General features: G+C 40.2%; 1 protein-coding gene across 1 annotated transcript in view; it reads right to left on the bottom strand.

Annotated features, from left to right (window-relative positions):
- Nucleotides 1-12,090, bottom strand: part of zdhhc11 (zinc finger DHHC-type containing 11) — a 112,114-nt gene extending 100,024 nt beyond the window's left edge. Inside the window, exon 1 of the mRNA XM_048616997.1 lies at nt 11,842-12,090. Coding sequence (XP_048472954.1) covers nt 11,842-11,877 — 36 coding nt within the window. The 5' untranslated portion in view covers nt 11,878-12,090. The remainder of the gene's footprint in view (nt 1-11,841) is intronic.
- Nucleotides 12,091-13,006: the final 916 nt, after the last annotated feature.

Below are 13,006 nucleotides of genomic sequence, written 5' to 3'. Positions count from 1 at the left end.
CCCCTCCTCCCACCTCAAGCCGCACCCCCATCTCCTACCTACTAACCTCATCCTGCCCCCTTGACCTGTCCGTCCTCCCTGGACTGACCTATCTCCTTCCTAACTCCCCACTACACTCACTTTACTGGCTCCATCCCTGCCTCTTTGACCTGTCTGTCTCATCTCCACCTATCTTCTCCTCTATCCATCTTCTATCCGCCTCCCCCTCTCTCCCTATTTATTTCAGAACCCCCTTCCCCTCCCCCAATTCTGAAGAAGGGTCTAGGCCTGAAACGTCAGCCTTCCAGCGCCTCTGATGCTGCTCGGCCTGCTGTGTTCATCCAGCTCTACACCTTGTTATCTCAGGGTCACAGTGATCAAGTCAGATCACACTAATATGCCAAAGCATCATCCTATAGTACTGCAGAATCGTAGAGCCACTTGCCAAATATAAGAGAGTGCCAGAATATGTGATACTGTGACATTTTATTTGGATGACAGGGTCACCATCACTGCATAGCAGGAGGCAAACAGAAGTAGGTGTGAGCATTTATTTCTCTAGCCACCGGTTCCCTTGGGGAAGGGGGGGAGGGGTGTAATGATGTAAGGGTCTGTGCAGCATTAAATGATTACCTTTCTCCTGAAATCCATCTCTGACTGTTATCAATATGAATTATATACACAGCTATTCAATGAATAAGTTAGCGTCCCTTTAAGAGGAGCAGACTACTTTCAGATATTTTTCTAATTAACTGCTTAGAGAGGCTATGACATACTTCTGGAACAGGTGGGGCCTGAATCCAGGCCTCTTGGCTCAGTGATAAGGACACTACCAATGAGGACACAACTTATGTGCCATAATAGCTCTGATAGCAGACTATCTTAAGAGCTGGACACTAGCTAGAACAATTACTTGTCTCCAATACTCTTAGCTCCCACTATGTTCACAAACAGCCAGCAGCAAGGGCCACACTGAGCCGTACATCACAACCACTTAAATGAAGAGGTCCATGCTAATTTTCAGTTCATCTGATTTAAATATTCACACTCTGTAAACACACCTGACTAGACACAGGGTCACAGTATGTGATGTTGGTGAGTAACAAAAGAGGTACCCAGTTTACATTGGATGTTCTGAGAGTTTGAAGTTCAAAGAATTTTTCTGTTTCACTGTAAGGTCTCACCTTAGAAACAAACTACAGTTCAACAAGTTAATGCTGCCTTTCAGAGTGAATATCCCTATCCCTTTGATACTGACTCTTAAACATGGCCTTTTATGTGATGGCAATCCACCAGGATAAGGTTGACAAAAAGCAAATTAGACACTTCAGTACTGAATGAGAAAACATGAGCAATTGGCGTGGTGACTCAGTGGTTAGCATTGCTGCCTCACAGTGCCAGGGATGTGGGATCATCCTAGCATTGGGTAACTGTGTGGACTTTGTATTTTCTCCCCTTTTTTTCCACCAGAAGCTCTGGATTCCTCCCACAGTTCAAAGATTGTGGAGGTTAGGGGCATTGGCCATGCTAAATTGCCCCATAGTGTCCAGGGATGTGCAAGCTAGGTGGATTAGCCATGGGAAATGCAGGAGATAGAGCTGTAGGAACAGGTCTGGGTGGGATGCTCAGAAAAGGGTCAGTGCAGACTCAATGGCCTAAATGGTCTCTTTCCACACTGTAGAGATTCTACGATATTATGCAGTACCTTGGGTGAAAAATTATATTGGAAATAAAATAATTTTTTAAAAGCATCACATCCAAACCAATTTAGATAAATATCCCTATATTATTTTCACTGTGGGATAACTGAATAACAAGGGCATTGAAAACCCCAGCTGAGAGCAAGCTGAGAGCATTGGAGAATAAAGTGAATGTCAGCTATCTTTATTTGGAGGGAGGTGTTGGAGTCAGCATAAAAAACAACAGGAGGTAGTAAGTGTAAAACATAATTCAGTTCCAAAGTCTGCAGGTGTTCTTCAATAAAACAAAGATATATTAAAAGATACAGTAATTTGGAAATGACTAGGAGTCATTACTGAGCCCAGCAGTTAGAGGGAGCAGAATCAGCATCAACTGAAACCACTCTTACTTCACTGACTTTGTTGGTTTAATTGTGAAATTAATTTGGATTGCTATCTAAGGGCTTTGTGGCAAATGGCAATGTCTCTACCTCTGTACCAGAAGATCCAGGTTCAAGTCCCACGTATCCCATAACAGTTGATTAATAAGATACTTTAATTTTGTGTTTCACTGTATGCATATGTTCTTCTTGGGTGCTAACACAAAACATGCAATAGAAAATCCACGAAAGATGAATTGATAGTCCAATAATTTTGCCCAGTTAATTGTCCCAAAATATAACATTAACAAAAACATATTTCAAGAAGGTCAGTGTGGCAAACACAGCAGGAACACGACTATGCATACACTCTGTTCGTATCCTCACTTCCAGGATATCTGCCAAGTCAAGGTCATTAATAGGTTTCATACAACACATTCAGGAACTAATGTTTACCTGAGATAAATTCCTCCATTAGATGAGGTGTCCTCAAGAAAAATCATAGATTTATTCATTTCTAGCATCAACCAACAAAGAGATGGGTTCCCAAAACCAAAACAACTATGTGCCCTGCCTAACACTGACCTAACACACAGACACACACACATGAAATACAAAGGGAAGGACAGTTCAGTTTGTGGCAGTCCAGACTTCCAGAGCTGGAAAGAATCTTAAAACTATTTTACCACCTTATATAGACTGGTCTTAAAGTTCAGTTATGAAAAGTCAGTGAAGTAGGGAAGTCAAAGAGAGAATAATTAAGAGAATCATGACTGGTGAATGTATAGGAAGTCACAAAAAGGATTTCTTGCAGCCTTGTCAGCAAAGTAAGAAATTGATGAGTTAAGATAGGAATGATGCAGTCAGTGACTAGATTGCTGGGAAAAAGGCTGAATCTTTTATTGTTTATGTTAAGATCTTCATAAATTATCATATTTATAAAACATTTTCTGTAATAAACCTGCGTATTTTTGTGAAAAAAACAATGGTAGCTTTGTGTGAATATGTTCAGTGACTGACCACAGTAGTAACCCAAACTGCAAAATAACACTTATGGTCCACCAAGCTAGGTCTCACTCCAAGATCTGACTTGTCCAGTATCACCGTCAGCTGGGACCATAACAATATATTTTGGTCACTACACTTATTCATTTTGACCACCTTACAACCACTCTCCACACTTGTAGGCACATTTCAGAGGCACTCACAGTGTGCAATGGTAGTCCCATAAGCCATGGTAGCTTAGTTTTAATGGTTTAGCTCTATTTCCAGCTTTAGTTAACCCCCTCCCACAACACCATTCCCAGCTCTTATGAAATGACAGTTTGAACACTGCTTCACACTGAAGGAAACAATGATGGTAAATGGAAAAAAAAACAAGAGAAAATGCCTCACCTGTCCCTTGATCTGGGGTGACGGTGAAATAATGGAACAGAGTTGGGATAAAGAAGAGTGTTGCAGTGAACGAAGGGGAAGGAAAGTTACAAAAATGGTTTATTTTACCATACTCAGCTATAATACAAGTGAGTCTATCAGAGTATTAAGTCTCAACAAGCCCATGCCTCACTGCATTTTCAATGTAACTACATATTTAAAATCTAGGATTATTTTATTTAGTGATCAGCTATTTTTGGGTTGGGTCACAATTTGCTACTTTTCTGGGCTTTTGTGTATGTTTCCTAATTTTAAAACTTCATGTTCTGTGAATATACATTGAAGCAAATGAGTAAGCAGTATTTGTACAGTAACAGTTACACTACACAACTTGTATTGATACAGAATGATCTTGGCTTCATATTGGTGCCAAGTGACTGTAGTACCGTTCAGGACTGTAATCATCCTAGTCAAATTTACACAAGAGGTGTGAAACAAATGTTTAGTTTACTTCCCTACAAAGTGACGTATCTCAAATCTCTCAATCCAAGATCACACTCAGCAAGTACTGTACTGATGTAAGAACGGTATAAGACTCTAGCATTTTGCATTTATACTTAACTGAATGAGGACTAAATTTAAACAAAATACAAACTGTTTCAAGCAACCCTAAGAACTTCATATTCCCAAGATGATAAAACTGTAAAAGTTTAAGACACTGCAACTGATGAGTGCTAACAGAAGTTGATTAACAGAGGGGACAAAGCAAACAAATGCTTTAATCCCTCTGATCCTCGAAAAAATTTGTAGTTGATAATTGGGATCAGAAATCCAAACCACCATCAACAAAAATGAGAAGTTAAATTCAAAAGGTGTCTGCAAATTACTCAGGATCGTTCTTAATTGGCGCACAGTTGCTTGTTTGATTACTTGTCAGAGCCTTCCAAATCCACATGGAGAAGATCACTGCTGAAAGTCTGAATTTGATCAGGAACCCATCCAGTGGAAAGATCAAGGACCTGAATATGTTGAACTCATGGGTAATAAATGCATCAACAGAAACGATCAGATGGCAAGGACTAAACAAATGCTCTTATAGTCATATCCGAATATTGTAACTTTTCTGAATCCTCAAGTTTCCCTTTGGAAGACAGCTTGATATTGAATGATAGCTTTAACATTTTCATATCCAGATTTTAAAAGATACTACTAGCTGCAGAACTGCTGCTTTGTATTTTACCTGATAGTATAAACTATTCTTTAGGAAGCAACATAATGTAAAGGCCACGTGGTCAAAAGAACAAAAGGTAAAATGACCCCTTTTCTGAAGAAGGGTCCAGACCCAAAACGTCAGCTTTCCTGCTCCTCTGATGCTGCTTGGCCTGCTGTGTTCATCCAGCTCTACATCTTGTTATCTCTTGATCAAAGGTAAAACGAGCGTTTGTTTTTAAAGCACAGATATGCATTTATAGCGCAAAGGTGATTGTAGTGATAGCAATGATGTCAGCCAGGTGGATCTCATAGAATACAAGTTTCCTGATTGCAGTTATCAACTAGTCCAATTTGGGAGCCCGGGCTGAAAGATATAAACAGAGTGTCAGGGTTCTGTTCACTCTAGGAGCCGGCGCTGATCTAGCTGGGTCAGTGTCATGTATTATGCATGTGGAAATAAAGGGTGACTTGATGATGGGATACCGGCCTTCGTGGAGTTATTTCAGTGATGATCTTGAATGCACTACCTGCAGAAGGTGATGGAAGCAGATTTACGGAATTGTAGAAAGTTTGAGGCATAGAAAGTGGCCCCCAGTTGGCCCATCCAGCCTAATCCCACTTTCCAGCATTTGGTCCATAACCCTATAGGTTATGACACCGAGGTGCTCATCCTGATATCTTTTCAATGAGCCAAAGGTTTCTGCCACTATGACCCTTTCAAGCAGTGAGGTCCAGGTCCCTACCACTCTGAGCTAAACAAGTTTCCTCATCTACCCTCTTATTTTTCTACTAATCATTAAAAAGTTATGGCCTCTGGGAGCTGAACTCTGCTAAGTTAACTAAGCTCTACCTATCCACTCAATGCAGGTCCCTCATAATTGTTCACATTTCAAATCAAATTCCCCCCTCAGCTTTCCCTATTCCAGGGAGAACACCATCAGTTTATATAAGGTGGGAGCAAATTACTGCAGATGCTGGAATCAACAATACTTAACTGAATGAGAACTAAATTTGAATAAAATACAAACTGTTTCAAGCAACCTTAAGAACTTCATATTCCCAATGAAGAGAAAGCAAGTTGACACTTTGAGCCTAGATCACTCTTCTAGACATCTAGACTCAAAATGTTAGCTTGCTTTCTTTCCATGGATGCTGCCTGACCTGTTGCGATCTCCAGCATTTTTTATTTTCACCAGTTTATATAATTTTTTTCTTCATAACTGCATTTTTCCAATCCTGGCTACCACCTCGTAAAGTTTACCATTTGGCTAAGTTACATCCTTTCTGGAATGAAGTGACCAGAACTAAACACTGTACTCAAGTTGTGATCTAACTAATGATTTACGCAGTTCCAGCATGATTTCCCTGCTCTTATGTTCCATACCTTAGCTAATAAAAGGAAAATATTCTACATGCCTTCTGGATCTAAGTTGCCACCTTCAGTGAATCTTATTCCAAGATTCCTTATCTCCGCCACTCTTCCAAGTATTTTCCCATTAACTGTGTATTCCTTTGCCTTGTTAGACCTCCCAAATAATTCACCTCACAGTTCTCAAGTTGAATGTCATTTGACATTTTTCTGCCTACTTCTGCAGTCTGTTGATATCTTCCTGCAGTCTATATCTACCTTTCTCACTATCGATCATGCAGCCAAATTTTAAGGTCTCCTGCAAACTTCTTGATCCTGCCCCCTACATGCATGTCCAAATTGTTAACAAATACCATTGAAAGTTGGAGTTGTAGCACTGAGCCTTGAGAACTCCATCAGAAACAGAGCTCCAGTCTCACAAATAGTCCGGTCCTGAGGAAGGGTAATAAATGGTGACTTATCCGTTCCTCCAAATGCTGCCTGGCCTTCTGTGTTCTTCCAGCCTCCTGTGTGTCTACCTTGGATTCCAGCATCTGCAGTTTTTTGTCTCTCACAAATATCCTGTGATTATGCTTTGTTTCCTGCCACTGAGGCTATTTTGTGTCATTATTCTGGATTATTTGGACTTTTAAAAAAAAAAGTTTGCCTTTGGGATCTTGTCATCAGCCTTGCTAAAAACCATCCATTCCATGGTAACTTAGAAAGGGTAATTAGATATACATTTGAAGAAAAAACATTTACAGAGCTATGGGGAAAATCATTTGGAGTGGGACTATTTCGGTAGCACTTTCAAAGTGGCAGCACAGTCACATTGAACCAAAATTTCCTCTGTACAGAATGATTCTGCAGATTGAGACCATTCAAACTCATTTCATGTAGTAGCCCTTACAACCAGCAGGTGGAGGAGATTTCCATCCCTCAGCATGCCCTGGATTTGAACCATTTTGTAAAGATAACAAGCACCACTCAGCTGCGCCAACTCTTACAATGTTCTACTCTCAGATGTTTAAGAGGGTATTTAGGTAACATGAATAAGGAAGTTTTGCTTGGTGCCACTCAAATATATTTCAGGAACTTGAATTAAACTGGCTTAATGCCAGGAGAAGTAACACCTGCCATTTTATCTCCTCCCTTTTCATCCAAGGCCCAAACTTTTTTTTCCAGGTGAAACAGCTATTTACTTATATTTCATTCATTTAACTGTACTGACCATGGGTTTTGATTGGTTCAGTTGGCTGGCTTGTGATACAGAGTGACACCAATAGTGTGGGTTCAAATCCACACCCGCTGAGGTTACCATATGGCTCCTGTCTTCACAACCTTGCCCATTACCTGAGGTGTGGTGACCTTCAGGCTTACCACCATCATTGTCTTTTTCTAATGAGAGCATGGGACTATGGTGCTTTTACTGTATTTGCTTCTTGCAATGTGCTCTCTGCTATGCGATGGAGACCAAACATAAGATGAGTGGCCATTTTATGGAATACCATCATTCCATCTCTTCTGATCAACTGTAATTTAAATTTCCATCTTGTTCCCACTCTGAACTTTCTGTCCTTGGTCTCCTGCAGTGTTTCAGTTAGGCTCAAAGAAACAGAGTTCTTTTTTTATCAAGCGGACAATGTCACAGTACAGATGTTATTCGGCAAAGACTCCTAGGTGAACAAACTGTCTATAAAGCTTAGATCGTTAAAACAGCTCATGCAAAGAGAACATGGAAAATCAGTGATAACAGGAATACTTTAACGCTTATTAGATCTAAGAAATTAAAAAGGTTTGCAAGATTCTCCGAAGATCAAAAAGGTAGACACTGCACTTAGAGCTGTACAATCATAGAGATGTACAGCATGGAAACAGACTCTTCGGTCCAACATGTCTATGCTAAATTAATTTAGTCCCACTTGCCAGCATTTAGCCTGTATCGCTCTAAATCCTTCCTATTCATGTACCCATCCAGACACTTTTTAAATATTGTAGTTGTACCAGCCTCCACCACTTCCTCTGGCAGCTCATTCCATACATGCACCACCCTCTGCATGAAAAAGTTAGGTCCCTTTTATATCTTTCCCTTCTCACTTTAAACCTATGCCCTCTAGTTTTAGACTCCCCTATCCCGGGAAAAAGACCTTGCCTGTTCACACTATCCATGCCCTTGATGATTTAATAAACTTCTATAACGTCACCTCTCAGCCCTGATGATCCAGAGAAAATAGCCCCAGCCTATGCAGATTCTCCATTAGCTCAAACCCTCCAATCCCAGCAACATCCTTATAAATCTTTTCTGCACCCTTTCAAGTTTAACGTCTTTCTCATAGCGAGGAGACCAGAATTAACTGCAGTATTCCACTTCTACAAATTTCAATTTGTGCTAGGTTAGCATTTGATGCAAAAAGAACTCTTATAAAAATGCAACGGTAAGTTTGAACACAGCAAGATCCCACAATGTAAATACCAGAATAATCTGATTTTTTCAAATGATGTTGGTTGAGGTATAAGTATTGGCCAAAACAGCAGGTAAAATCCCCTGTTCTTCACTGGATAGTGAAATGAGATTTTTTTATTTACCTGAGTGGGGATACAGATTCTCAGCATAATATCTCACCAGCAAGATTGCTTCCTCTGACAGAATAGCACTTTCTCAGTATTGTGCTGGAGCGTCAAGACTGCATTATGCTTATGCTATCAATATAAGACTGGAACAGTGAGTAACTGCAAGGCCATGACTTCCTGACCCTATAACTATTTGCTAAGTAAACGTATGAAAATGCAAATTGTAACAACACTGCAATTACAGCCTTTATTCAGAAGTACAATACACAAAGAAATCAGACTCTTCTGTAATCTCAGAAAAAAAATGACTGTGATAACCTATACTAGTGTGCAAGCTGCATTAACACGATAACGTGTTCTCATGTGGCTACCCAGAATTCAGTGGCTTTTTAAAAACTTTCTCATATTAAATTAAGACGTACTTTCTCCTCTGCTGTGAACTTGGTCAGATGTATGCCTGAAAGCCTACTTGTGGTGTGAACCTGATTTCAGTTGCATATCTGTAGTCAATAACTAATCTAGCCTAAAATGGTAATCAAGTCCGAGGCATCCAATTTGCCTAATAAAACAAACCTGAACACAAAGATAGAAAGACAGAGTTTCCAACGCTGGGGCCTGTTTGTACCAGACGATGCAAGTACTAATTGAGACCATTGTGGGAGGTGCAGAACCAATAGAAAGGTATTTTACAGCAGTACTTCATTGTTGTAAAGGAGGGGCAACCAATTTATACACAGCAAGATCCTTCAAACATCAGTGTGATAATGGTCAGATGATCTGTTTTTGTAATATTTATAGAATAGAAAGATTACAGCCTAGAAATGGACCATTTAGCCCATCTTGTCTCTGCTGGCTGAATAAACTAGCCACCTGTTCTAATTCTAATTAGCAGCATCAGGTCTGTAGAATTGAAGGTTACAATGCTTCAGGTGAGGAACCAGGTTATTTTTAAATGAGTTGAGGATTTCTGCCTCAACCATCAAGCCAGGCAGAGAGTTCCAGACACCCACGACCATCTTCAGGCAGAAAAACTTTTTCTCAAGGCTACTTTAACAAGTATTTTAAATCAAAATCCTCTTTAAAATTGACCTTTCCACTCAGGGAGACAGGTTTCCCCTGCCCATTCTATCCAAATCCTCGTCATTCGGTACATCTTTACTAATTGAGGGTTAAAATTGAGCAGGACACCGGGAATAATTTCCATGCATTTTTCCACTGGCTAAAGTTAACGGCCAAAGGACTCTTCCTTACTGTCACTGGTACCAGAATGATAGAGATAATTTAATCTTTTCAAGAATAATAAATGCTGGCCTTGTCAGTAACACCCACAACCCATGAACAAATACAAAAGAACCTGAGGCAGATTTTTTTAAAGCCACTTAGCTATGGAATTGCTCGTTTGATGGAGGACATCTGCTGAAAACATCAGTAAGGCCTCATCTTTCAGAAATGTTTTTGCATGAAATGAGAAGCATAAAGACATAACATAATGTAATCCACATTTTAGGTAAACTTGAATTTACCTGCCTCTTAGAGTTATTTTCAGTGCTGAAAATGTGCAGTGAGTATGAGAGGTCTCAATATTAAACATTGAGGATTGTACTGATGTGGGGTATATTATTGGAGATTTCTGGTGATGCTGAATCAAAAGGGAAAAAGTGTGTGCGAATAAACAGATTGTACATTTTGCATTTTAGCCTTCAAAGTTCTCCTTTTAGTCATGTCCCTGTTATTTTAATTACACTCACTTTTACTTTGACACATCTTTCCAATTCTGCAAATTTGTGTTCTAGGTTCCTATTTTTGGATAAAAGAAACAGATCAAACCCATTTGACCACATTCTTCCCATAAATCTGAAACCACTTAAACAACATCCAACTTAGTCCTGAATCCAATTGGACTATATTTTTGTCTCAGCGAACTCACCCACAACTCACCTTCACAACTCTGATTTCCTAAATTTAAGTTCAAATATTTCTGCCTAATTCTTCTTTGGACTCCTGGCTTACTAACGTGCTTTATTTGAATTCTTCAATAGAGTGAATATTTTCCTGAATCCAGTCGGGCAGTTTCATTTACAAATTAAAAATATTATAATCGAGTCATAGTCATAAAGAGGTACAGCAATGGAAACAAACCCTTTGGTCCAACTCGTCCATGCCAAACAGATATTTTACAATAATCTAGTCCCATTTGCCAGCATCTAGCCCATATTCCTCTAAACTCTTCGTATTCATATACCCATCCAGATGCCTTTTAAATGTTGTAATTGTACCAGCCTCCACCACCTCCTCTGGCGCTCATTCCATACACGCACCACCCTCTGCATGAAAAAGCTGTTCCTTAGATCCCTTTTAAATCTTTCCCCTTTCACCTTAAACCCATGACCTCTAGTTTTGGACTCCCCTACCCTGGGGAAAATACCTTGGCTATTAACTCTATCCATGCCCCTTATGATTGTATAAACTTCTATAAGGTCACCCCTCAGCCTCTGATGTTCCAGGGCAAATAGCCCCAGCCTATTCAGCCTCTCCCTATAGCTCAAACCCTCCAACCCAGGCAACATCCTTGTAAATCTTTTCTGAACTGTTTCAAGTTTTATAACATCTTTCCTACCTATAGAAATCAAAAGCATTTTCCTCATCTCTCCTGAAAACAAAGTCCTAGAGCCTGGAATTATTTCAATCCTTCATCTAGTGGGTTGTAGTTGTGTTTTGATAATTGGTTGGCCCAGAAGGTTTGAACTTGGGACTTTAGTGGACTGCAATCGTTTGTAAATCTGTGCCTCATAATGCATGAAATTAAGCGCGGCAATCAGATAATCCCCCGACCCTCAGGTCCCGGATCAGATGACAAGCATCCATGCACGTAGATAGTTGTCTCTCCAAACTAGTTATGGAGTTACTGACAGTAATGACCACATTTTATGCCAAAACACACCGTTCCCCTTCCTCTCACGCTGACCACAAAACTTCATGACAACCACAACGTATCAAACACTGTAATGTTAAAACAGCAGAGGCAAACTCGACTTGATGAAATCCCTGAGAGAACTTAGAAAGTATGATCAACTCCGTTGTGTTGTGGTCACTTGGAGATGGTTGGTCTTGAAAACACCTATAAATATTTACTACCGATTCTGTAACCTCGAAAAGGCTTGAGATAATTTAAAGGAGCAGCTTCAGAACAGAACCAGGGCTTTCCAAACTTAATAAGTGCTGGTACATGCAAGAAACAGATCGAAAATACAGCATTTAACAAGGAATTTCATTGCCAGCCACTGCATAGGCTGCTCACCTCAGTCCCTTGTATTTTCAGTGTTTCTGGCTTCATTCTGTCATTCTGTTCCTAGGTTACGTACATTTCCAATAAATGGACCCAGATCCCAGCGTCTCCACAAACTTATCGGCAGGAAAAGGAAACGGGATTGCACACAATGCACAAGAAATAAAAAATGAGAAGGCTTAGTTATTCTGCCACTTGGGCAGCATTGCCCCCCAGACAGGTTAAGGAGTAGTGATCAGGGACACAGGCCGTTCGCTTCGCTCCCCCTCCGCTTCTGAACTGTGACTTGTTTCTTGAATGTGGAGCTATGGAAACTGTCAGCTGCTCCTCAGCACACAATACTGGGTACAACTCCGGGTCCTAATGCTCACCTGGTGTACACCTGTACGTAGGTGCCCACTGAGTGAAAAGCTAACCAATGCAACTGGTGTGTTTGTAACAAGACTCCAGAAAGTGGCAAAACCGTTATGGTCAGTGGTAACCTAATCTTGCTGCTGCAGGTGGGTGACTTAGGAACGTCCTTAATGGATACAGAGCTCAGGATTTGGCCCAGTCCTTTACATTTCATATGTGTTCAGCACATGTTTTCATTCTGAACACAGCATAGAGAGAGGAGGCTGCAAGTTTAAAAAGGGCCAGGAGAGTAGGAAGTGGCTTCATACTGAGCACAGCGTGGATAGAAGAGGCAACAAGTTTAAAAAAAGCTTGGTGAGCAGGGAGTTGCTTCATTCTGAACAAAAGAGTCTTTTTTTCGAGAGAAGATAAATGCGAAAAAAAAAATCAGTGGTATCACAAGAAAGCACTAAGGTTACTGGTCATTAGGAAGCTGCTGTTAGGAAATGAGCCTAAATAGCTTAAAAATAAAGTACAATCTGGATTTCCGGAAGGAACACTAGGAAATAGGACATAAAATTATGTCAAGACAAAATAAAATAACAAAGTAAAAATGAAGTTAACAGAACAGAGGTACAGCTAAGATAGTAGTAAGCTTTTATAAGAATTCTATTTATTCTGTCGGTAACAAATAGTTTTCAGGGTTATGAGATGGTGACTGAAGTGGTCACAGAGAAGTGGATATGCTTAGATATGTGTGAAGTTATGGACGTACGGTGTGTCCCAGAAAAAACACGTCTGCGGGTGTCTGAGGTTCTGAGAAAGGGTCAGTCGATCGAAATGT

The sequence above is a fragment of the Rhincodon typus genome, chromosome 2 (genome assembly GCF_021869965.1).
Source record: "Rhincodon typus isolate 14 chromosome 2, sRhiTyp1.1, whole genome shotgun sequence".
Lineage (NCBI taxonomy): Eukaryota > Metazoa > Chordata > Chondrichthyes > Orectolobiformes > Rhincodontidae > Rhincodon > Rhincodon typus.
The sequence above is the reverse complement of the archived record's forward strand: the minus strand, read 5'-3'. Positions and strand labels throughout refer to the sequence as shown.